This window comes from Akanthomyces muscarius, assembly GCF_028009165.1.
Source record: "Akanthomyces muscarius strain Ve6 chromosome Unknown contig_16, whole genome shotgun sequence".
Taxonomy (NCBI): domain Eukaryota; kingdom Fungi; phylum Ascomycota; class Sordariomycetes; order Hypocreales; family Cordycipitaceae; genus Akanthomyces; species Akanthomyces muscarius.
Window position 1 is genome coordinate 840103 of NW_026611617.1, and position 23290 is coordinate 863392.

Genomic DNA, 23290 nt, shown 5'->3' on the forward strand with positions numbered 1-23290 from the left:
GAATGCCAAGAGCAGCACTCCGATCTCTGGCTCCACACATCTCGTCACGACGACTCTCATCATCCGCCATGTCATCTTCCACGCCGCGCATCGCCATTGTTGGCGGTGGCCCCGCGGGGCTCACCCTCGGCGCGCTGCTGCACGCGCGCCGCATCCCCTTTACCGTGTACGAGCTCCGTGGTCGGCCCACGGCGCACGAGTGGGCACAGCCGTCGGGCATGTTGGACCTGCACGAGCACGACGGCCTGCGCGCCGTCCGCGCGTGCGGGCTCTACGACGCGTTCCTCCCGCTGACGGGCGAGTGCTCGGAGCAGTTTGTCATTGCGGACAGCGACGGCGCGCCGACGGCGGGCATGGGCGGGCAGCACCAGGAGGAGGAGCCCGCGGCGAAGAAGCGCAAGGACGAGGAGGGCGCGCGGCCGGAGATTTCGCGCAACAACCTCACGAAGCTGCTGCTGAGCAAGGTGCCCGAGGAGAGCGTCCGCTGGGGCGCCAAGCTGCAGACGGTGGCGTGGCGGGACGGCACGACGACGCTCGAGTTTGGGAGTGGCGAAAAGGGCGAGTTTGACCTCGTGGTGGGCGCGGACGGCGCGTGGTCGCGCGTGCGCACGCTGCTGACGCCGGTGCGGCCGCGCTACGGCAACTCGCAGATTGTGACGGCGACGATCCGCGGCGTCACGACGAAATACCCGCACCTCGCGGCGCTCGTCGGCTCCGGGTCGTACATGGCGCTTGGATACCGCCACGCCGTCGTCTCGCAGCGCGGGCCGCTCGACTCGGCGCGCATCTACCTCTGGCTGACGACGACGGACGAGAAGCTCGGCGTCACGGCGGGCCTAGCCGGCAAGCCCCCAACGGCCGCGATCGCCAAGCTGCTCGACAACGACAAGTATCTGGGCAAGTTTGGGCCGGTGGTCAAGGAGCTGGCAGAGACGGCGCTGAGGGAGGAGGAAAAGGAGACTGGCGGCGCGGGGCTGGACATTAGGGGGTTGTACGCCCTGCCGTATGGGCTGCGGTGGGAGGGGAAAAAGGGCGTCGCGGTCGTGGGGGATGCGGCGCACGTGATGCTGCCGAACGGGGAGGGCGTGAACCAGGCCATACTGGACGCGACGCTGCTGGCGGAGCATATTGTGCAGGCGTGGGACGAGGACAAGGGGCCAGGGTTTGGGGATGTGCTGAAGCCGTTGGTCGATGGGTTCGAGAGGGACATGGCGCAGAGGGCGGTGAAAGTGGGCGAGGAGACGGAGCAGCTGCTGGGGATGATGCTGGGGGAGGACGCGGGCGATAAAATGGGCAAGTTCTTTGAGGGACACGAGGAGGAGGAAAAGAAAAATGAATAGTGAATGAGATGCCTGGGCAGGTGGCAATGACGGGATAGGTTTCCGCTCAGTATATAGATGTGCGAGTATCGCACCAGTGTACAATATATAATAGATCCAATACATAAAGAAGTGAGTCATGTCGATAGAACATTGTACAGATTTGAAAGATGGCCGTAATGTGAGCATTTCCGCAATGGGTGACCGCTCATCTCTATCTAGCAGACATCTCTTTCCACAACCCACTTGCGGTCGTGGGGCCTTTGCTTGGCCGTCCGTACTGACAGCCGATCGTGGACTGCCATGGCCAGTGGTGTTGCGCCGATCCCCGGCAAGTGAAAGTGGCAGATGAAGCGCTGTGAGCGTATTTGGGGCAAGGTCAGTATATAGGCCACATGTGAACCTAGAATTGGATTCAAGTGGACAGGGAAGAGTGGGCTATGAACAGGGCAGGATGCTCACGTTGGGAAGCAGGTGACAATAGTTTCAGTCAGGGCTCGCAGAAAGTCATCAGCGACTGTATAAAGGTTCTGTGAGAGGTCTTTAAAGCAGCCTGTGTTTTATTGAAGGATGAAAAAGAAAACATTGATTGCTTGGTTAGGAAGTATTGTAGTAGTAGTAGTAGTAGTATGTCTTGTGTGGCGTGAATCTCGTTTGCTATTTTACGCTAGACCAGAGAGCAGCAGTTCCGTATCGTTCTGTGCTATCTCTCTCCCTATCGCCAGTATTACTGCTCCTCCCTGGTTGTCCAAATTAACGACCGAGCGGCCAGTACCACGTCGGGCCTCGATGTGCTTGATGGGGGATCCCCACTGTCTGAGAATTGTTATCTCATCTGCGATAAAACTCACTCGCCCGCTTTCCGTGCCCTGCCAGTTGATGAGGCCTGTCCAGCTGTCCGGGTACGTGACGAGCAGGTCACCACCGTTTGATGTATGTCGTGTCTCGAAATTGCCCCACTGCTCCTTTTGTATGACGGCTTCTTTGTTGGAATTAGGCCGCTCTGGATAAAGTAGGTTGGTAGAAAGGATGGGCTTTGTGATTATCGGCAAATTCGCCAAGAAACCCCTGTGGCTCCATGAAGATGTCCTCTCGGCCAGAACACCTTCTTCAGACCTTGTCTGAATGAGATTGTCATTCTGTAGGAATTTAATGGCATCAGTCCATATTGGCTCTCGAACACGTATTTGGGCATCGCCGGTTTCTGACATTGTGTTGAGCATCGGAAAACGGGTCCATGTTCGAGTCTCAAAGCCGAGAATGGGCTGCAAGTCGAGTTCTGTGTTTCCAGAGACCGTCTCGATTTCAGTACGCGAGCCTATAGCCAGCTGAGCAGTAATGTTGCCAGCTCTCGTCTGTATTACGGAAGCATAGTCCCTTAGGGGAAATCTGCCGTCTCTTCCGCCAGACCTGTCCCTCTGTGGTGGCTCTGCAGCCAGATTGACGCTGCCTTTGCGTGAGGTCGCCACTAATTCTGCCGATGAGTCGTGCAACAAGTCCAGCAGCTTGAGCCCAACCTGCGCACTGACGTCGCCAGATCCCGACGCTAGTGTGAGGCGATTGTACAATGGGAACCAACCTTGCACACTACCCATTCCTGAGACCATGAGACAATTTGGCGACTGCAGCCTGTACGGCGCTATCGGTCTTTCGCCCACAGTCATGATGTGGGGGGCAACTATATTGCCATCATCCGATACAGCAACAAAGTCATCAGTGGTAGAGACATTGAGGCCACCTGTAAGTACCACATTAAAATGCTCTGATACGAGTGCCGAAGATTTGTAGGTGCTACCCGCAGGCAGCCACAAAGTAATGCGTCCCTGGTAGCACGGCGAGCTGCCATCGTCTGGCCAGTCCAAAAGAGATGGGGGCCCTGTAAGGTAATATGTTTGAGTGAGGTGTCCAGAATTGATATTCAGACGAGGTCGGATGCTTGGATCGTTGGAGAACCCATCGAAAGACACCGCTGGGCTCTCCAAGCCACGAGAGCTGCGGACAACAATGTCGCCAAAAACCTTGACATCTTTTGCTGCGGTGGTTTTCGAGTCGTTGCTCCAGGCTTCCTCGACGATGTTGATGACACTTTCTCTACCGAGAGGAGGAATAGGATATGCTGCTTCACCGATTCTGTACGGCGTATCCCTGCACTTCCAGACTTCGGGAGGCTCCCAAACCAAGGGCGACTCAGCGTCAGGCTCACTGATGGGTTCTGCATCTACTGCTTCATTCTATACATATGAGTTAGTAATGTCATAGTGAGAAACGCCATCTGACAGTGCCAAATACCTTGAAAGCCGAGGGTAAAAGTATTATCCCAGCTGTAACTAGAGACGAGAAAACCGCAGTGATGAGTATGATCATGCAGAAGTAGACCCTGGACATTTTTTTCGACAGCAAGGACTTATTTGTAGTTTCAGTTGAACCGATTTCCAGAGTATCATCAGTTGAAGCTCTCCGAGATGGCAGAAGTGGCTCGCTTTCATTACGGGCCGATGGTCTGTCCTCGGTTGAGGTCAAAGACAGAATTTCAGGCTCCACAGTTCCATAGTTGAGAGATCGCGTAGAACTGTATGCAGGTGGCGCATCGATTGGCTGTATTGGACGCATGGGCCCAGACTGATTATACCTAGTTGCTGCCACGGGTGGTGAGGCGTGCAGCGGCGCTTGACGATGGCGCCCAAGAGGAGCATCCAAGTTGGGATCAGAGTCGGACACATCAAAGCCCTCTGCCGTGTCCCTATGAGAGTTTTGTACTGCACTAAAATGCGCAGCGTCCTGCGGGCGATGACTTGATTGCGCCACGCTTTCTGCAAGAGGATCCTCCGAAATGGACGCATCTTGCTGAACATTTTGCAGTGCTTCTGTTTCCTTTGCACTGCTTGGCTCAGACAATGTTGGATCTGCTACGAGGACATCGGGTATCTGTGGCACTGCATGAGAAGGGGCTCGCGATCCACTTGAGCCGTCGGCTGCTGACGGCAGGCCTCCATCGACACTGGGCTGAAAGTAACCGTCCGTCGGTGAGAAGGCTTCACTTTCCTCGGCCGGGACATCCTGCACTGAATCATCCGCGTATAGATCCTGGTCTGGATGAGTCGCCATAGTTAACCAGCCGCGATATCTGAGGCGTGGGGAACGTTTCTGTGTCTGAATGGGACGGTTGGAAAGAATGGACAAGAGGGGTTCTCGACAGCACAGACGAGGCAAGTTCAGGCAGGCGCGGGCCAACAGGTCCGAAGACTTAATGTGACTAGGCCCGATTCGGAGACAAAAAAGAAGGCTGCGCAGGTCACCAAGTATCCCACTCGTGCCAGTACGGCTAATTAGATTAGTGCACTAACGCGGAGTGGATGATGGATCCTTTAGAACTTCTGACTGCTAGTTATAGTGAGGATGGGGTCATGAATGAACAGGTCCTAGTCCACCAAGCCAATATTGAAAATACGCTGTATAACTACTCATACAGTCGCAAATTGCTGTCTTGAATGTTTACGGTTGTTTGTGCTGGGGCTACATCACAACGTAGTTGATGAAGCTGGCAAACAATAAGAACCGCAGTCTCGCTGGCGCATAGGCAAAAATCCTTGAACTTGCCCGTCAAAGTCTAGTGAACCAAAGCCCCTGCAGCCGCGTCTAGCAACCCGGCACAACCGCACAGTCTAGCACCGCCGACTTGCCCGCCTTGACAAAGTCAATAGCCTCGCGTAGCACACCCGGCAGGTCCTTAGCCTCGCTCACCTTTCCTGCGAAAATATCACCGCACCCCGCGGCTTTGGCAATCCCCGCGTAGTCGGGCGTCGGGTTGAACGCAATATTAATCTCGTCATTCGATGCCGTCTGCGCCAGTCCTTCCGGATGCACCAGGTCGTACGAGGCGCGTGGTGCATTCCAGCCTGATACAAGTTAGTTACACCCGTCCTCACACACACATCACGGTCCGAGACGTTTTTACGCACCCTTGTTGTTGAGCACAATGGTCAGGATGGGGATGCTGTAGCGCTTGGATATCCAGTACACGCTGCTGGGCACGGAAAACATGTACGTGCCGTCGCCGACAATCTGCACGACAAACTTGCCCTGGCCGCCATGCTCGGCGTCGGTGGCAAGCTTGATGCCGAGCGCGCCGCCGCCGGACCAGCCGAGGCCGCCGCCGCCGCAGTTGAACCAGGAGCCGGGCAGCGCGGCCTGGATGTTGTCGTGCACAAAGGGCGTGTTGGTAACGGCCTCGATGGCCCAAATGGTGTCTTTGGGACACAGCGCTCTGAGCTGGCTGCACAGATGGCCGGCCCCAAACGTGCCGCTGTCCAAAGGCTTGGCGGCCTGTGCTATTCTGGCCAGTCGTGCCTCGTACTCTTGCCTCACTCGTTCCTGGTGTTGCATGATATCTCGGGATTGGAGACGGGGCTTCGTCGAGTCACTCTGCAACTTGTTGACAATCTGCAAGACGGCCTGGACTGCATCGGCACGATATCTGGCCTGTGCCTTGATGTAGGCCACGGGCATCATCTGCTTCAGGGGATCAACATCAATGTGAAAAACGACAGCATCGTCTTTCGGCTTGCAGCGGGTAGGAATCCACGGCACATCGCAATTGATGACCAGAATTACATCGGCCTTTTCGATGCACTCCTCCACACCAAAACGCATGCCCATCCAGCCCGGGTTTGTCGCTGGAAAGCACATGTCGCTGCCGCCGGTGTCGAGGACCTGAAGATTCCCTAGCACGCTGGCGAGCTTCTCCAAAGCACCTGGAAACTCGCGGTTGCGGCCGCCGTAGCCTGTAATGACCAGAGGCCGTTGCGCGCCCACCAGCGCATTCGCAATGTCCACCACCGCCTGGTCCCGCAGCCCGCCCAGCTCGACCGGTAGCCAGTCGCTCTGCCGCAGCGTGTACGGCGCAATCTCGGCCTCCATTATCTCGCGCGCGCCGCACAGGTACGCCGGCCCCTGCGGATCCGACACGGCAAACTGCAGCGCGCGGTTGACGAGCTGCTTGACGTTGGCGCCTGTCCTGATCTCGCCGGCGTAGCGGCAGTACTGCGCGACAATGGCCTTTTGGTCCGGCACGTCCTGCATCCAGTGGATGTACTCGGTGCGGCTGCCGCGGTGCTCGCCGTCGAGGGTAAAGGGCGAGAGGCCGGCAAAGACGAAGACGGGCGCGCGGCCGGACGAGGCGTTGTGGACGGCGGCGGCAAGGGCCTGCGTGCCGACGTCGACGTGGACAATGACGCACTGCGGCTTGCCGGAGAGACGGGCGTAGCCGTCGGCCATGGACATGGCGACCATCTAGGTTGAGGTGGTGTGAGAGAAGCAGGATGTGGAGAAGGTGGGAAGGGAAAAGGACGTACTTCGTTAGGACAGGTGATTATGCGAGGGAATTTGTCTCTGTTTTCGCGTTGGCCTTTGACCATGGCCTCGATGAAGCTGGGGTGGTCGGAGCCCAGATTGACAAAGCAGTGAGTAACGCCGGCATCCCAGATGGCCTCGAAAAAGGCGCTCGACGCTGTGTACATGGTGTCGCAGTATGAGCAAAAAAGGCAAGCGTACGTCGAAATCAAAACAGAACTCAAATCTAAGAACTGGCGCCTTGTCGATACGACAGCTCTATATACATGAGAAGTGAGGTTTATTGCACCACGGAGCTCCGTTCGGTCGGCCAGCTCCCCGCAAGTGGTGGGGTGGTCCGGCTCCGAACTACGGCAGTTGGCGGGGTTCCCCAGGCACGAGATATAATCTGCGGGGAAAGTAGAGATTCTTCTAAGCTTAGTTAAAAGACTAATAAACAATCTCTAATATGCGTGCATTCTTTCCGTCGCAGGCTGCCTCATCTGCTCACCTGCTCCATGAGGTCGACAGCAAAATCGCCGCCTTCGCGCATCAAATCCTGCAAGGGCTTGTCCCACAGCTGGCTAAAGTGCCTGTTCGTGACGTCGACCACGGCCTTGCGCATCTTGCAGTCCGAGTCGACAGTCGAGGCGTACACGTCCCGAATGCAGTCCACGAATCGTTCGCTGACCCACAGCTTGTCAATTTTGATCTTGAACCTGTCCAGCGAATACTCCCCGAGGCCCTTGACACCGAAGTACTGTGCGAGTTCATACACGCGTACTTCTTTGGACAATTCGTCGTCATCTTGAAATCTTGGTCTCAGTGATGCGAAAAAAGACGGAAAAAAAAAAAAAGTGCAGCTTTGTGCCTACCTGGTACGCTCAGCTCCGCGGCCGGCTCCTCGGCGTATTCGCCCGTGTAAATGTATTTGAAGCATCGCCAGTACGCATGCATGCTTCCCTCGTCGTACTGAAAGGTGCCGGTGGCGCCTTCTTCAAACTTGCTGGCTAGCGCGCGAGCAAAGTAGTCGGTCTGCGCTGACAGCACGAAGCCGTGAGCGGGGAGCTCAACCTCGCCGAGCCGGATCTTGACATCCGAGAACTGCGTGCTGCGAAACAATCTGCAGCATGCTGTTAGCAGGTATCCCGGCGGATTGCGAGTCGTGGTTCCAAGGTCACTGGTTGATGGCCGTCATGAAATCGGCGACGCGCTGGGCAGCGACGTTGACGGTCGGCGGTGGCGCTCTGCTCATGTCGTTGGAGGCCTTCCGCTGCGTGCGAGCCCTCAGAGCAAGACTGGGTGAGTCGCGAACAGATAATGCCGAATGTGCGCAAGACGATGGATGTCGAATGCGGAACGCCGGTGGTGCGGTGCGGCGGATGACAACCGTCCGTGCCAGTGGAGCGCCAGGCAGGGGTCAGTCGCAGAGCAGGCCAGTTCACAAGACAAACTCCGATTCGTCATGAGAGCTGAGAAAGAGTTCAAGCAGCACTTCCCAAACGAAATTAGTCCTGGCAATCTTGCTTGCTACTTTTGCTATCGCGTTTTCCAGGCAGACTGTTTCAGAGGGGACCAGGCTCTTGAAGCGTTCGTTGATTGCAACGGCGAATTTGTTCTCGAGATTAAACCCCGAAAACGCAACCAAATATACAAAAGTTCAGCTGCGACGTTACTGCAAAATTTGCGGATGCAATATTGGTTTCGAAAGGCTTGTACAAAGGACTGCACGGTGAGATCAATTGCGTTCGCACCCGGCTGCTGGAAAGGGCGATGCGACATTGACAGATTGCTGAGAATGGAATTTTGATACGATTGCCCAGCTTCAGGTATGCCACCACCGACGCGCTGATAGAAGATTTGACCAATAGCCATGGCGGAGAAAATCGACAAATACTATTTGTTATAATTCGTTGGATTATTTCATACCAGTCTGACAAGTTCACGCATTATGACCAGTTGGCTGAACAAACTACATTGCGACCGTTCATCTCAGGCCTTGCCTTTCGACCTCATTTCATATTGCTTTTATTAAAGTTGTAAGAAGTGCAGCTTAGCGTAACGTGTTCTTTTCTGGTGAACAGCCTTTATCCAGTTCCATAGAAAGATACTCCAGAATTGAAGAATAATAACTGACACAGCAATAAGGGGTCCTAGAATAGAGAACACCGTGAAGCCGTATGACGCAGATTGGAATGCCTTATTATGGCCGAGGGACTCCATCGCCAACCCGACCTGCATGGCAGTCAGGACAATGGCGATGTACACTATTGCGCTGGCCAGCCAAGCAAAGTGATTATAGAAGAAGGCGCCGTAGCGATCCCAGCGAGCCATGTATCCGCGCATCGGCGTCCGTGTCAGGGCGTATATCTTATTTAGGCGACTTAGACGCAGCTCACCGTGGATAAAACGCGGGTCGATATGGGGGTAGATGTGTTCGGTGTCCAGCTGCTCGACGAGCATCCGCCATCCGCACCATGTTACCTCTGGCGGCAGTAGATGCTTGTCTTGGGCAATAAAGAAATCGCTCTCATGCAAAAGGAGCGCGGCGTAGGAGAAGAGGAAGCCAAGCGCCCGTCGGCGGAGGCCTGGACGCCTGCATTCCGTCTGGGTGGCACTGTTCATGTCGGGTGAACACCCGCATTCTCCGCAGCCGAGGTATCGGGCCCAGAAGGTCGGGTCAAGGAGGAAGCGGGGGATCGGCTTGAGGAACATCCTGCCGGCCGTCCAGACGAGATGCATGTCCATCCGCTCCGTGACGAAGATCTCCCGTCCTAGCAAGAGCTGGTGGTGCAGAGCACGCGGCGGCAAGGGGAGACCGGCAACCCAGAGCCAGCCGTGGATGCTTGCGAGCCGCCGCAGGTCGAGCTCCTCCTCGACACAGGCCGTGACATGCTGACCGGCAGCGGCCAAGTCACCAGACTCTTTGCGATACAGCGCGGGCAACAGCGCTAGGAGCTGGTCGCGCTCGCCTTGGCACGCGACGGCGTGTTGCTCGAGGAGCTGGATGGAGAAGGGAGGTGCCTATTTGCAGATGCGTCAGCTCAACGCGTCGCGAGGGAGAGTGTGATCCACTTTACTGAGCACTTCACGGTCGCCATTTTGCCTGTACATGCGATTGCGCATTGTTGTCAAGGCAAGAGTTGCCGCCGGCCGCGTCGTCATGATCACGCAGCACCATGTGCCTCGGACAGCCACAGCTGTCTTGTGCATGCAAGACAAAGGTATACAAGAAGTGTTTGGACGGTGTGCACGCAGCTGTGCATAGCAATGTGGCGTGGCAGCGGCGTAGGGTGAGCGGCGCTTCGCGGTACGGGTTTATTGGATGGCGGAGCTGCATCTTGCTGCATGCACCGCAGACTAACGAGCCACCTCATCCTGCCGTCTTTGCTCGGGTGGGTGAGGGTCGGGCTCCGCTGCCTTCCTGTTTCGCGTCCGCTTGGGGCTTGGTCTGCCATCCGCAGAACTAGGAAGCTCTTTGAGCAAGGTGTCGTGGAAACAACCAGACGCTGCTGTGGTTAGGGTGATTCATTCGCTCATGCGGTTCCCGTAGTCCTGCCGACGCGCCGTGGCGCACAAGATATGTTTCACTAGGCGCATTTGCATCCTGTAGTGGTGTGCTAACGACAAACATCGATTCCACCGCTGCCCGCACCCTGGCCATTCTAGTGTGCGAGAATCAAGGGCCTTGCAGCTGCATCCGTGCAAGAACTAAAACCCGTTGCACCCCCGCCCGTAATCGTCCGCAGTACATTGTTGGGCACCATATTTCGTATGCCAAGTTTGCCCAGGCAATTTCATACTATGACTACTCTCGTACTCTTTTTGCCGCTCTGTGGTCGGTTTTTTTCGTGCTCGGCTCTCAAAATCGCCATGGGGTGGATAACTAGTTGGTGGTGGGCTAGCTTGGCCATAGCTACGCTCCTCGTTACCAGGTCCCTGTATCGCGCCATTATCAAGATTTGTCAACGCCGCGACGAACTACGCTCTGGGACACTGCAAAACCTTACCCCCACGCTAAAGGATGCTAAATTCGAGTCCGTTAGAACTGCTCTCCCGACCGGAACGCGTTACTGACTTTAATGTAGGATCATCGCCGTCCCTGGCCTCGGTGCACATCCGAACCACACATGGGAGGCTCGGAAAAACCTAGGACCCAGTGCCGCCGAATACCAAAATGCACAGTCTGCAAATGTCCACCTGCTTAAAGACCTCCTTACGCGCGACTTCCCTGACGCCAGGATCTGGAATTTTGCCCATGAATCTCACTGGCTGATTGACGCCCCTGTCAAGACCACCGAGGAGATTGGCAAATGCCTGCTTAAGGAGATCAAGGACAAGCGACTTTCCCCCGTAAGGATCACGACGCCTATAGCCGATAATGCCTAACGCTTATTACTAGCACCTCCCTATCATCTTTATTGGTCATAGCCTAGGTGGTATCATTATTAAGCAGGTATAGTTATGCCCCTAAACGGTTAAGCCTTGTGTCTTCTAACCTCTATAAGGCTCTATGCACGAGTGACTCCCACGACATCGTTGATAACACCGCGGGTATTATATTCCTGGGAGCGCCACATCAAGGTTCATCAGTGTCTATTGCTGGCGCTGTGCTGGCCACTCTGACATGGTTCCTGGGATCAGACACGACTCTGCTCCTGTCTCTGAAGAATCATGGAGCGCAGCTCAGCAACCTTGCGGATGCATTCGACTCTCGTATAGCCGCGAGCGGACGTCGACAGCGGAAGGTTCCGATTACATCATTCTACGAGACTAAAAAGACGTATCTACTCGGGCTATCCCTAGGTGTTGTAAGTGTGTACAGCTCTTTGCCAGCAGCCGTCTAACCTTCCACAGGTGGTTTCACGGGATTCTGCCAAGGTGCACGCCGATGCCTGCGAGAGCCACAGCATCGAAACGGATCATTCTGGGCTCAACAAGTGCGGCGGGCCGAATGACGCGCTGTTCGCGGCGCTGACAGCGGCGATACGACGCCTGAAAACCCCATCGTTGCTCGAGCAAGCCGACACATGGATACGCGACAAGCACTACACGGCGTACAGGCTCAAGATTGAACGACTCTCAGGCGAGTCGCTGCCTATGGATCAGTGCTACATCAACCTAGCCATCGTGGAACAATCCGGCCAAGACGCAGGCCCGTCAAAGAAGGGGAACACAGTGTCGTCCCCGTTCTCCATCCTCGCCCGACAGAAGGTTGAGACACCCGACAAGACTATGCAAGTCGAGTTGGCGGCACTTTTCAACGAACGCAAGGGAAGAGACGACCGACCGATGCATCCGCGAAGAATCTTGATTCGAGGACGTGCGGGAGTTGGCAAGACCACCTTGTGTAAAAAGATTATTCACGAGTTTACTAAAGGCACGTGGGCCAAATGGAACGAATTGTTTGACCGCGTGCTTTGGGTGCCTCTGCGAAATCTGAAGCTGCCCGAAAGACGTAAGAAAGCCAAATACACCTTCAAACATCTTTTTAGTCATGAGTTCTTGCTGCCAACGGAAGGACCTGACCTCGCTTATGCGCTATCCTGTGCATTCGATACTAAGAGCAGTAAGACTCTACTTCTCCTCGACGGCCTAGACGAAGTATCCCAGGACCTGATAGGCAATGGCAGTATGGCCTGCTTTCTCGCCGAGCTTTTAAAACGGCCCAACATCATCATCACGTCCCGACCATCCGCCAAGGCTCCACTGAACCTGGACCTTGAATTGGAAACCATTGGATTCGGCCTGGATCAGGTGAACGAGTATATCGAAAGATCCTTCATGAATCCAGAAACGGGCGAAACTGACCAGGTCAAAGTCCACAAGGTCCAGTCGTTTCTCCAAGAGCGCTGGCTCATTCAGAGCCTTATGTGCATCCCAATTCAATTAGATGCGCTTTGTTACACTTGGGAAGAGTTCAATCCGGATACTGTGCCAAGCACCATGACCGGCATGTACAACACAATCGTGCAAAAGTTATGGAAGAAAGATATCGTGCGATTGGAGAAGATCAAGGAGGGATATGCTGAAGTCGCTCATATAGCCGAGATCGAGAATCGAGTCACAGCTGAGATGGCGCTGCTTGAATGCCTTGCATTCAACGGGTTACACCATGACATAATCGATTTCACGCCAGAACATCGAGATAGTGTGGTCAAATTGTGTCCACTACAGGATTTACCACTCGATGAGACACTCTCGCGACTATCCTTCCTACGAAGTTCGGACACAGTTTTAAACATCAGGAACAGAAACTATCACTTCATACATTTAACATTTCAAGAGTACTTTGCCGCACAGTATTTTGTGCGACAGTGGAAGAACCACAAAGGACAGCTCCAGACTCTCACCTTTGGCAGCAAAGACACAGATACCAAAACAAGCCAACCTACAGAATTTCTTCGGAAACACAAATACACAGCACGCTACGACATCTTCTGGCGCTTTGTTGCCGGCTTACTGAATGGAAGTGAGCAAGCGCTAGAGTTCATGCATATAATCGAGAAGGAACCACTCGATCTCCTAGGTCCGACACATCAACGACTCATCATGCATTGCTTGAGCGAGATATCAGGCAGCCTGCCAGGACGGGAAGCCCTGGAAAAACGGCTAGCACAATGGCTGTTGTTTGAATGCAGATTCAATCGGAGTGCGAGGTTGGCAAGTGAGGTTGAATTTCCCGAAGGAGCCCTCAAAGCTGCCCTTCTCTGTGAAGCTAGTGATAACCAGGCAACTATTCTGCGTTCGCTCGCTGATCGAACCTCAATTCCGCCAGGGATCATCGAACAAGTGGCGGGGCGGCTTGGCGACGGGGACAAGTATGTGCGAAGGGCCGTCGTTCAGGCCCTAGGTGGGAGGTCAGCGCTGTCTGATGAAGTGCTGGCGGCGGTGGCGGGACGGCTTGCCGACGAGGATAAGGATGTGCGATGGGCCACCGTTAGGGCCCTAGGCGGGAGGTCAGCGCTGTCTAATGATGTGCTGGCGGCGGTGGCGGGACGGCTTGACGACGAGGATGAGGATGTGCGATGGGCCGCCGTTCAGGCCCTAGGCAGGAGGCCAACGCTACCTGACAAAGTGCTGGCGATAATAGTAGCGCGACTAAACGATAAGGACTTAGCTATGCGAAAAATTGTCATTAAGGTATTAGGCGCGAGGTTGACACTACCTGACGAGATGCTAGCAGTGGTGGCAATGCGGTTAGACGATGAGGACTCAGCTGTGCGAAGCGCTGCTGTTGCGGCGCTAGGTACGAGGTTAACACTACCTGACGAGCTGCTCGTAGCGGTGGCGGGGCGGCTTGAGGATAGTGACGAGGATGTGCGAAGCACTGCCGATTGGGTCCTAAGTAAGAGGTTAACGCTGCCTGACAAGGTATTCGTGGCGGTGGCGGTACGACTGGACGATGAGCGCTGGTACGTGCGAAGGGCCGCTGTTGAGACGCTAGGCAGGAGGTTTACGCTGCCTGACGAGGTGCTGGCAGCGGTGGCGGTACTAGTGGACGACGATAACTCGGCCGTGCGAAGGGCCGTTGTGGAAGCGCTAGGCGGGAGGTCAGCGCTGCCTGACAAAGTGCTGGCAGCGGTGGCAGGGCGGCTTAGCGATGACGATTCGGTCGTGCGAAGAGCTGTCATTAAGGCCCTAGGCGGGAGGTCAGCGATGCCTGACAAGGTTCTAGCGGCGGTAATGGACCGATTTAATGACGAGTGCTGGTTTGTACGAAGGGCAGCCGTCGAGGCTCAAGATAGGAGATCGACACTACCTGATAAGATACTAGCTGCGGTAGTAGGGCGGCTTAAAGATAGTGATGAGGATGTGCGAAGTGTTGCTGTTTGGGTCCTAGGCAGGAGGTCAATATTACCTAGTGAGGTATTAGCGGCAGTGGCAGTGCGGCTATATGATGAGGACTGGGATGTGCGAAGGGCCGCGGTCAAGGCGCTAGGTGGGAGGTCGGCGCTGCCTGACGAAATGCTAGCGGCGGTGGCAGTGCGGCTATACGATGACGACTGGGATGTGCGAAGAGCCGCGGTCGAGGCGCTAGGTGAACGATCGGCGCTATCTGACGAGATTCTAGCTTTGGTAGCAGGGCAGCTTGGCGATGAGAACACAACTGTAAGATGGGCCGCTGTTAAGGCCCTAGGTGAACGGTCAGCGCTGCCTAACGAGGCTCTAGCGGCGGTAGCGGGGCGGCTTGACGACAAGAGCTCGACCGTGAGAGGGGCCGCTGTCAAGGTACTGGGTGGAAGGTCGGCGCTGCCCGATGCGATATTAGCAGCGGTGGCGAAGCGGCTGAACGACGAGGACTCAGATGTGCGAAGCGCCGCTATTGGTGTTTTAACGAGTACCAACGACAAACTATACCACATAGGACCTCTCATCACATCTCTCTACAAAGCTTTACTTGAACGAAGTTTTAGAGAGCAGACAAGCTGGTATATCGAACAAGACACCGTTTGTGTCAACATGCCAGACAGAGTCAGGGAGATTAATATCGATTTTCAACAGAAAGACGTTAAGGACTGGATAAATCGAGCGCAGCCAGCAGACTGTCCATCAAATGTTGATGGATTCGGTCTTGGAGAAGGACAAGTTATGTACGATTCCGATTTGGTCTGGGGCCGCAAGATGAAGCTGCGGGAGGATTCTCAAACATTTCGTTTGAGATTCTCAATTTCCGAAGAAGCAAAACGTCGAGCTTTTACGGATAAGGAAGATATAGAGCTGAAATCGCTGCGCTCCGTGGCACTGCCCTAGTCGACGAAAAGCCTCTTATCACAACTCCCTATAAAGCCTTACTTAAACGAAATTTCAAAGAACAAACAAAGTATGTCTATTTACACGGTGCTGCATAATAAGTAGTACTATCAGAGCGTGAACTTTCAGCTATATCTGCTAACTAATAGTAGCGTCACTCCACCCTCGTCGCCTTACGAGAATATCCGCTACTATGAGACGCTTAATACCTAGAGCGCTATATAATAATAGCTTATTTACTAAGTTATAGTAGGTCTATTTCTTAGAGAGTAAGTTAGGCTTAAAGCTATAAGGTAGTATATTAAGTAGTATTATAGGTGTTTATTAAGAGTAGAACTCTTAATAGTGAACTTATTATTTAGATTAATTAATAGAGATCTAAACTATTTAGACTAATTATAGTCCTTCTTTTATATAACAGTTTATCTCTTTATTACTTTCCTTAAATTATTAAGTTACTTACTCTTATAATCCCTTTATAGCTTACTAACTTACTTATTTTAATAATCTAAGAAGGTTATATAACTATAAGGCCTAATTAGGGAGCTTATAGGCACTATAAGGTTGTCCTCTTAGGCCACTTCTTTAGTCACCTTATATTACTTCCTATTATTTATAATATAATATAGTTAATAAACAAGTAGTATAGATAAGCAAATAGCGTACCTCCACTATAAAACACTAACTTTTATCTTTATATTATAATTACTTAATAATAACTTATAAATAACACTTTTATAAAAGGTAATATAATTCTTACCTTATTTACTATTAAAAAGTTACCTAAATTAAGTATCTATAAAGTAGTAAAGATCTATAATATCCTTATAATAACTATCTAATACTAATATAATAACTAAAACTTATAATATAATTATACTACTAACTTAAAAAAGCTTACTAATTTAAAAGAGAAAGTTATAATAAAATATATTCTTTAACTAGATTTATAAGGCTTTCTCTTTTAATATATAAATATAGAAGATATAATATAGTTAATAAGTAAGTAGTGTAGATAAGTAAATAGCGCGCCTTTACTAACCTTTTAACCTTTAATTATAAATAATTTAACTATAGTATTAAAAAACATTTAAAACTAATTAGAATCCTTTTCCTTACTAGTTTCTATATCTATAATATAAGTATATATATTATATCTAGTCTAACTATATATACTATATTACTAACTATATATTTTAACTTTTATTTTATAATAACTATAAGTCTATATTTTATTATTTACTTAACTATTTATATCTATCTACTCTTTTAAATCTCTTATATTTTATATAAAAAGAGATCTTTTAGTTTATAGCCCTATTTTTTTAGCCTATTAGTACTTACTAATTAGCTTATTTATAACTTTAAGGCCTTATATCTAAGTATAATGTAGTTTATAAGCGAGTAGGCCACCTAAGTGAGTGGGCTACCTTCTAGGACCTTATAATAAAAAATATACTTTAATAAACTAAAATAAAATCTAGTTAATAAAACTTAATTATAATTATCTAAAGAAGTGATTTCTATTACCTTTTTATATATCCTAGAATTATAGCTAATTTCGCTATAATTATTATAGCGCTAATAGTGTGACTTAGGCTATATTAATAGACCTGGACTTTTAGACTTATTATGTCTTCTTTTACCCTTCCCCTATAACTAAGTAGCTAAATTTTTACTAGCCTTTAGAGTAAGAGATCTTTTAGTCTATAAGTGTTTTTTTTTTATATATTAGTACTAAGAAAGTTATATATTTACTATCTCTAGCTTATTAATTTATTCTTATATTAGTACTATCTATTATATTACTTTTATTATACACTTTAATAACTAAAAGATATTTATAATAATTTTATTTAAAGAGCTACTCTAATAGATCCTTATCCTTTTTTTAATATATTCTATTTAAGATAGAGCCTCTATTAGGTTATTAGGGGTTTTTAGAAGCTAGGGAAGTTCTTAATTATTAGTAGTGCTAGGAGGTAATAGAGTTTATAACTTTATATTAAGCTATAAAATAATATATTCTAAATTAAAAGGATAAATCTTAGCGTTTTAAAAACCGCTAAGGATATTTAATTTAGTTATAAAAGCTTTATATACTAAGTAAACTATAAAGAAAAATTCTTTTTTAGTAATATAGGTAATTTTAGTATATATTAGATTATTAATTATATTACTATATATATATTTTAATAGCTAAAAATAGGTAATATCTAATAGTTAGAGTATATATAATAAATAAGTAGGTATATATAATATAATTATATTATTTACCTTATAATATAGCTTAAAATCTATAAAGTAATAGCTTTTATGCCTATTAAGGATTAATAGCTTATATTTACTAATTCTTTTAGTCTTTATATATAGATTAAAATGTTTAAGCTATTTTAAGTATTTCTTATTTATAGTCTATCTATTTTTAGTAATAGAAATAGTTTAGTTATAAGGTAAGGGGCTATTTTTATACTAAGAGGAGAGGTAGGTTTTGTTTATAATAATAATAAATAGAGGAATAATAATATTAGCTATACTAATATACTCTATTATTATCGTTTAAGTATAATTTCCTTATTATATTTTCTAACCTTTTTAATATCTTTTTATATCTATAATAACTATTTTAGATAATATTTAGCCTATTATAAAGCCTATCTTATTAAAGTTATAAATCTACCCCCTTTATATACTATATTTTATAATAGTGTTTTCTATAAGCTAAAACTAGTCTTAATATTACTTTAGATCTTTATATTAGACTCTTTAATAGTTAATTTAACATAATAAATATATAATAAGTTCTAAGTGTTACCTAATAAAGTTTATAGACTAGTACCTCCTAACTAGAATATTATATTTAAGCTTTAGTAGGCGGTTAGCTATAGCTTTTATATTATATAGGTAAGGCAGCTAAGATTATATATCTAGATTAAGAATATATTAAATAAGGAGATCTTCTTCTTTATTTATTAATTTTTAAAAGTGTGTTATTATATTAGCTTAGCTTAGTTATTCTTATTAATAACATATTAGTATTATTTATAGTATATTATAGATATAAGCTACGCTTTAAAGTGATAGTATAGGGTCTTTTTTTAAAGCCTTAAGGGTATTAATAATATCTTTTTTATTTAGAGTTAAAACTATTTTATCCTATTAAGTTAATAGAGTTTAAATGTAGTTAATTAAAAAATGACACAAAGTGGCCTACTTACTTAGGTAGCCTACTCGCTTATAAACTATATTATAGAAATATAACCTTATATATAATAGCTATTATATCTTTTTTAAAACTATTTAGTATATTAAGACTTTTAGTTAGAGAGCTATTTAGGTAATTAGTAATTTATTTTTTTAGAATTAAAGACTATAAAACCACTTTATTTACTATACTTAGTATCTAAAAGACTTAAAATATAGCTAATCTTAGATATAAGTTTAAAAGACTTAGTATTATAAACTTAAGTTTTAAGATAGAAATAACCTTTTTAAGATTAAAAAGGATAATTTTAGTACTTTAAAAACCACCTTAGATATTTTCTTTTATAATAGACTTATTAAAAGTATTAAAGAATATAAAAAAAAAGTCTTTTTTAGTAATATATATAATACTAGCTTTTATAAGATCCTTAATTTATTACTTATAAGCCTTTTTTAGTAAACTAAAATAGCTAATATTTAAAAACTAGAGTATATAGGAAGAATATATAGGTATATAAAGGGTAATAATATTCTTCTCTTATTAGAAAAGCTTAAAGGTAGTTAAATAATAACTTTTATAGCTATTTAGAATTAAAAGGTAATAACTACCTTCTTTTTAATCTTTTATATATTTATTAAAATACTTAATCTAATTTATACTAATTTTATTTATTATCTAACTATTTAAGCTTATATTAATATACTAATCTAAAAATAAGTGTTTATTTTTATACTAAAATATAAGGTATTTTTAGCCCTTTACTATAATATATAGTAGTACTATTAAGTTTTAAGAATTTATTACCTAAATTATAATAACCTATTTTTTATTACTAAATTATATTACTTTTACTTTTCTAACCTAATTAAAGCTTATAATAACTATTCCTATTATAATAAATTCTATTAAAAACCTAGTCTTATTAAAATTATAAATATTAGACTTTATAATACTATATTTTATAATTATATTCTCTAAAAGTATAAACTAACTATAAATAATAGTTAGATCTTTATATTTAACCCTCTAAAAATTATATCTTTATTATAAATATATAATAAGCTCTAATTATTATTATATAAGGTTTTTCGTCTAATATACTCTAATATATTTACTATTATATTTAGTTAGTAGTTAATTTACTATATCTTTTATATTTCTATACTAAAAGGAAAGGCCTTATAAATCTAACTAAAAAATATATTTTATTATAGCTCTCTTTTCTAAATTTATAAACTTCTTTAAATTAGTAGTATAATTATATTATAAGTTTTAGCTATTATATTAGTGTTAGATAGTTATTATAAGGATATTATAGATCTTTACTACTTTATAAATACTTAATTTAGGTGATTTTTTAATAGTAGATAAAGTAAGAATTATATTACCTTCTATAAAAGTGTTTTCTATAAGTTATTATTATATAATTATAATATAAAGATAATAGTTAGTGTTTTATAGTAAAGGTGCGCTACTCGCTTATCTACGCTACTCGCTTATTAACTATATTATACCTAATTACTACTTAAATATAATATTTAGATTATAAGGAATTAATAATCCCTAGTATAAATAAAAAGAATTAAACCTAAAAGTAGTTAAGAAAGTTATAAAGTATATAAATAAAGAATAAAAGATACCTCTTATAGTAGAAACTAAGACTAAATCTTAAATAAATATAATACTTATTAGAGATATAATAGAGGGAGAGATAGCTACTTATACTATTAATATAACTAGACACTCTTAGAAACGCTTTTATACTATTAATCTTAAGGATATAAATAAAGTTATAACTAATTAATAAAAGGAAACCCTTATATATAATTAAAATAGACTAAATAATACTTTAATAAAGACTAAAGACCTTTAAAAGAGATTAGTTAATAAGATTTTTAAGAAGAAGGTTAGTATTAGTACTACTAATATAATTAAGTATAACCCTAAAGTAGGGAGACTTCTCTCTAGGTAAGTACTTAATATAGCTAACTATATTAAATCTATATATTATATCCCTACTATTTTTATTAGGAGGATAAAGAACTAAAGCTTAACTTTAACCCTAGCCTTTTTAGATAAATAAAAGGAATCTAATTAATTATTTAAAAGGGTACTAGCTTAGATAGCTATTAGAGTTATATAGCTTAGAAGTAAGGAGCCTACTAGTATAAGACCTAATATTAAAATAAACTTAAATAAAGAAAAGAGAAACTACTTAGTATTAAAAGAGTATATTATTATTTATAATTAATTAGGAAGGATAACTACTTACTAAAAGGTCTTAGCCTTTAAGGTATTATAACTTATTAAAGATATTATAGAGCTAATAGTCTTAGTAGAGCCCCTAGTTAATACTAATCTACTTATTAATTATATTTACTCTTTAAAAAAGGTTATAACTACTTATTAAGCCCTACCTTTTATTTATATTAAAGTAAATAAGGCTAAATCTCTACTTATTAAGACACTAATTAACTTAAAAGCTAAGAGTAATATAATAAGTCTTAATCTAATAAACTATTATAATATTAAATATAAACGCCTTAAAGTTATCTTAATATCCTATTCTAATAAGAAGGTAATTATACTTAATATAATAGTAATCTACCTTTACCTAAGTAACACCTATATCTACTAATAAATATATATTATTAAAGGAATAGTTTTTACTATATTTATCCTTAGAATACTATTCTTTAGATCTACTAAAATTACCTTTAATTACCTAGATAAATAAGATAGAATATTACTATTAGCCTATTTTAGTAACTTAAAAGTTATAACCCCTATAACTAGCCTAATAGTATAAGAAGCTACTATAAAGGCACTTAACCTAAAAGTCACTATAATAGTATAAATATAGACTATTATACTTATATTAGAGGTAATTAATACTATTAAAAAACTAAAAGATAAATATAAAGATAGAGAGTTTATTTTCTATCTTAAAGAAGATAACAATAAGAGTATTAAGAAAACCCTTTAAGAAATTATATTAAAGAAGAGAAGAAAACCCTTAGCTTATAATAAGATATTAAAATACCTTTTAAAGTAACTTACTAATAAGTTAAAAGTTAATACCTTATATAAAAGAAAGGGTATTAAAATAAAGCTATTAGACTTATCTAATAGGAGTATTCTTTTAGGTAATCCCTAATAGAGGGTTAAGAAGTAAAAAGAGGCTAAGAAGAGAAAAGAGGAGGAAGTATATTTATATAATTAATACTTAATTAGAAAATTCTTATTTATTAAGAAAGGATTTTAGTTATATAATAAAAGGTTATAGAGTATTAAGGAGTAGATTAAAGACTTATAGCTTAAAGAATAGTGTCTTTTTCTAATAATACTATATAAAAGAGAAGTAATATTAGCTTAGATATTTAAGGAAAGTAGGAGACTTAATCTACTTATAGCGCTTTTACAGGAATTAAAAGTGGTTAATTATATTACTTAGAGGGAAAAGGTAATACCTATTCCTTAAAGACTTATAATAAAATTTATAAACTTACTAAAAACCTAAATAAAAGCTAAAGTGCTAAAAGAAAGTTATAGTCCCTATTAAAACCCTACCTTCTTAATTATAAAAAAAGATAAACGACTTTATAATATATAAAATTCTATTATTACTTAATTTCTTTTTTAAGTATAATTAGATTTCTCTAGCTAAGTATAACTAAGATTTAATAGCCTTTATTATACCTATTAGTATCCTATAAATATATACACTCTTATAAGGAGTAATAAATTCTATAGTATAATTTATAAGGATTATTATCTATATTCTTTATAAATTAATCTTAAAGATCTATAAACTATATCTTAATAATATTATAATATATAGCTTAACTATAACCTATAATAGTACTAAGACTAATCTAGGTATCTATTAGTATATACTTAAATATATTAAGAACCTAAATAAAGTATTAATTAATATTAAACTAGCTAAATATATAATTATAAAGAAGAAAAGTAACTAGTATTAAAGTTAGGTAAAGATTATTAGTTTTCTTTATAGAACTTATAAAAGGAGTCTATAAAAGGTAAAGGTGCTTAAGATCTAAGAGTAGAAGTATTACTATAATTAGAAGGATATTTAAAGTTTCTTAGGAATAATTACTTATTATAAACTATCTATTAATAGGTATAGTGTAATTACTCTACCCTTAAATAAGCTCTTTAAGAAAGGTGTTCTTTAGATATAGGGAGAAGAACAGTTAAAAGCTATAAAGCTCCTAAAAGATTATCTAACTATAACCCCTATATTAATCACCCTAGATCTAAGTCCTAGATTAGGACTTATTATCCTTTAAGTAGACTTATCTTTTATTAGATAAAGGGTAGTTATTATATAAGTTATAAATAGATATAGACTTCTTATTTACTTTAAAAGTGGTACTTAGAGTTCTACTAAGAGTTAATATAATTAAATAAAATAAGAATATTAAGGATTATTTTATATTTTTTAAAGGTTAAAAGATTATTTTTATAGTATCTAGTTTATCTTTAAGATAGATATTTTAGTACTTAAATAGTAGATTAAAAGAGGAGTAAATAATATTACTAGTTTGCTAATTATATAATAGCTTAATTATATCTAACTCTTTAACTTTATAGTTAGATATATACTTAAAGAAAAGAATATAGTAATAGATACCCTATTAAGGAAGCCTTTAGGGCTTTT

The 23290-nt window shown here is 43.6% G+C and overlaps 8 protein-coding genes across 8 annotated transcripts; 3 read left to right on the forward strand and 5 right to left on the reverse strand.

The window, feature by feature from the left end:
- Positions 1-68: 68 nt before the first annotated feature.
- Positions 69-1340, forward strand: LMH87_008332 (uncharacterized protein; the record flags this gene model as incomplete). Its single annotated transcript, XM_056197161.1, has 1 exon — positions 69-1340. One exon carries the CDS (start codon positions 69-71, stop codon positions 1338-1340), a length of 1272 nt encoding a protein of 423 aa, XP_056057429.1.
- Positions 1341-1981: 641 nt separating this feature from the next.
- LMH87_008333 (uncharacterized protein) lies at positions 1982-3683 on the reverse strand (the record flags this gene model as incomplete). Its single annotated transcript, XM_056197172.1, has 4 exons — positions 1982-2301; positions 2436-2458; positions 2529-3550; positions 3609-3683. 4 exons carry the CDS (start codon positions 3681-3683, stop codon positions 1982-1984), a joined length of 1440 nt encoding a protein of 479 aa, XP_056057430.1.
- Positions 3684-4955: 1272 nt separating this feature from the next.
- LMH87_008334 (uncharacterized protein) lies at positions 4956-6835 on the reverse strand (the record flags this gene model as incomplete). Its single annotated transcript, XM_056197183.1, has 4 exons — positions 4956-5003; positions 5061-5215; positions 5279-6608; positions 6671-6835. 4 exons carry the CDS (start codon positions 6833-6835, stop codon positions 4956-4958), a joined length of 1698 nt encoding a protein of 565 aa, XP_056057431.1.
- Positions 6836-7146: 311 nt separating this feature from the next.
- LMH87_008335 (uncharacterized protein) lies at positions 7147-7902 on the reverse strand (the record flags this gene model as incomplete). The annotated part of the gene is made up of 3 exons (XM_056197195.1): positions 7147-7454; positions 7523-7770; positions 7829-7902. 3 exons carry the CDS (start codon positions 7900-7902, stop codon positions 7147-7149), a joined length of 630 nt encoding a protein of 209 aa, XP_056057432.1.
- A 776-nt stretch (positions 7903-8678) lies between these two features.
- LMH87_008336 (uncharacterized protein) lies at positions 8679-9748 on the reverse strand (the record flags this gene model as incomplete). The annotated part of the gene is made up of 2 exons (XM_056197208.1): positions 8679-9671; positions 9728-9748. The coding sequence occupies 2 exons, from the start codon at positions 9746-9748 to the stop codon at positions 8679-8681; spliced, it is 1014 nt and encodes a 337-aa protein (XP_056057433.1).
- Positions 9749-10520: 772 nt separating this feature from the next.
- On the forward strand, positions 10521-12540 carry LMH87_008337 (uncharacterized protein; the record flags this gene model as incomplete). The annotated part of the gene is made up of 8 exons (XM_056197219.1): positions 10521-10684; positions 10736-11000; positions 11050-11103; positions 11156-11458; positions 11505-12105; positions 12213-12216; positions 12281-12404; positions 12469-12540. The coding sequence occupies 8 exons, from the start codon at positions 10521-10523 to the stop codon at positions 12538-12540; spliced, it is 1587 nt and encodes a 528-aa protein (XP_056057434.1).
- An 872-nt stretch (positions 12541-13412) lies between these two features.
- On the reverse strand, positions 13413-14281 carry LMH87_008338 (uncharacterized protein; the record flags this gene model as incomplete). The annotated part of the gene is made up of 6 exons (XM_056197230.1): positions 13413-13496; positions 13556-13595; positions 13722-13748; positions 13816-13826; positions 13915-13991; positions 14044-14281. The coding sequence occupies 6 exons, from the start codon at positions 14279-14281 to the stop codon at positions 13413-13415; spliced, it is 477 nt and encodes a 158-aa protein (XP_056057435.1).
- Positions 14282-14615: 334 nt separating this feature from the next.
- Positions 14616-15614, forward strand: LMH87_008339 (uncharacterized protein; the record flags this gene model as incomplete). The annotated part of the gene is made up of 5 exons (XM_056197241.1): positions 14616-14988; positions 15072-15079; positions 15153-15241; positions 15361-15471; positions 15554-15614. The coding sequence occupies 5 exons, from the start codon at positions 14616-14618 to the stop codon at positions 15612-15614; spliced, it is 642 nt and encodes a 213-aa protein (XP_056057436.1).
- Between the last annotated feature and the right edge of the window lie 7676 nt (positions 15615-23290).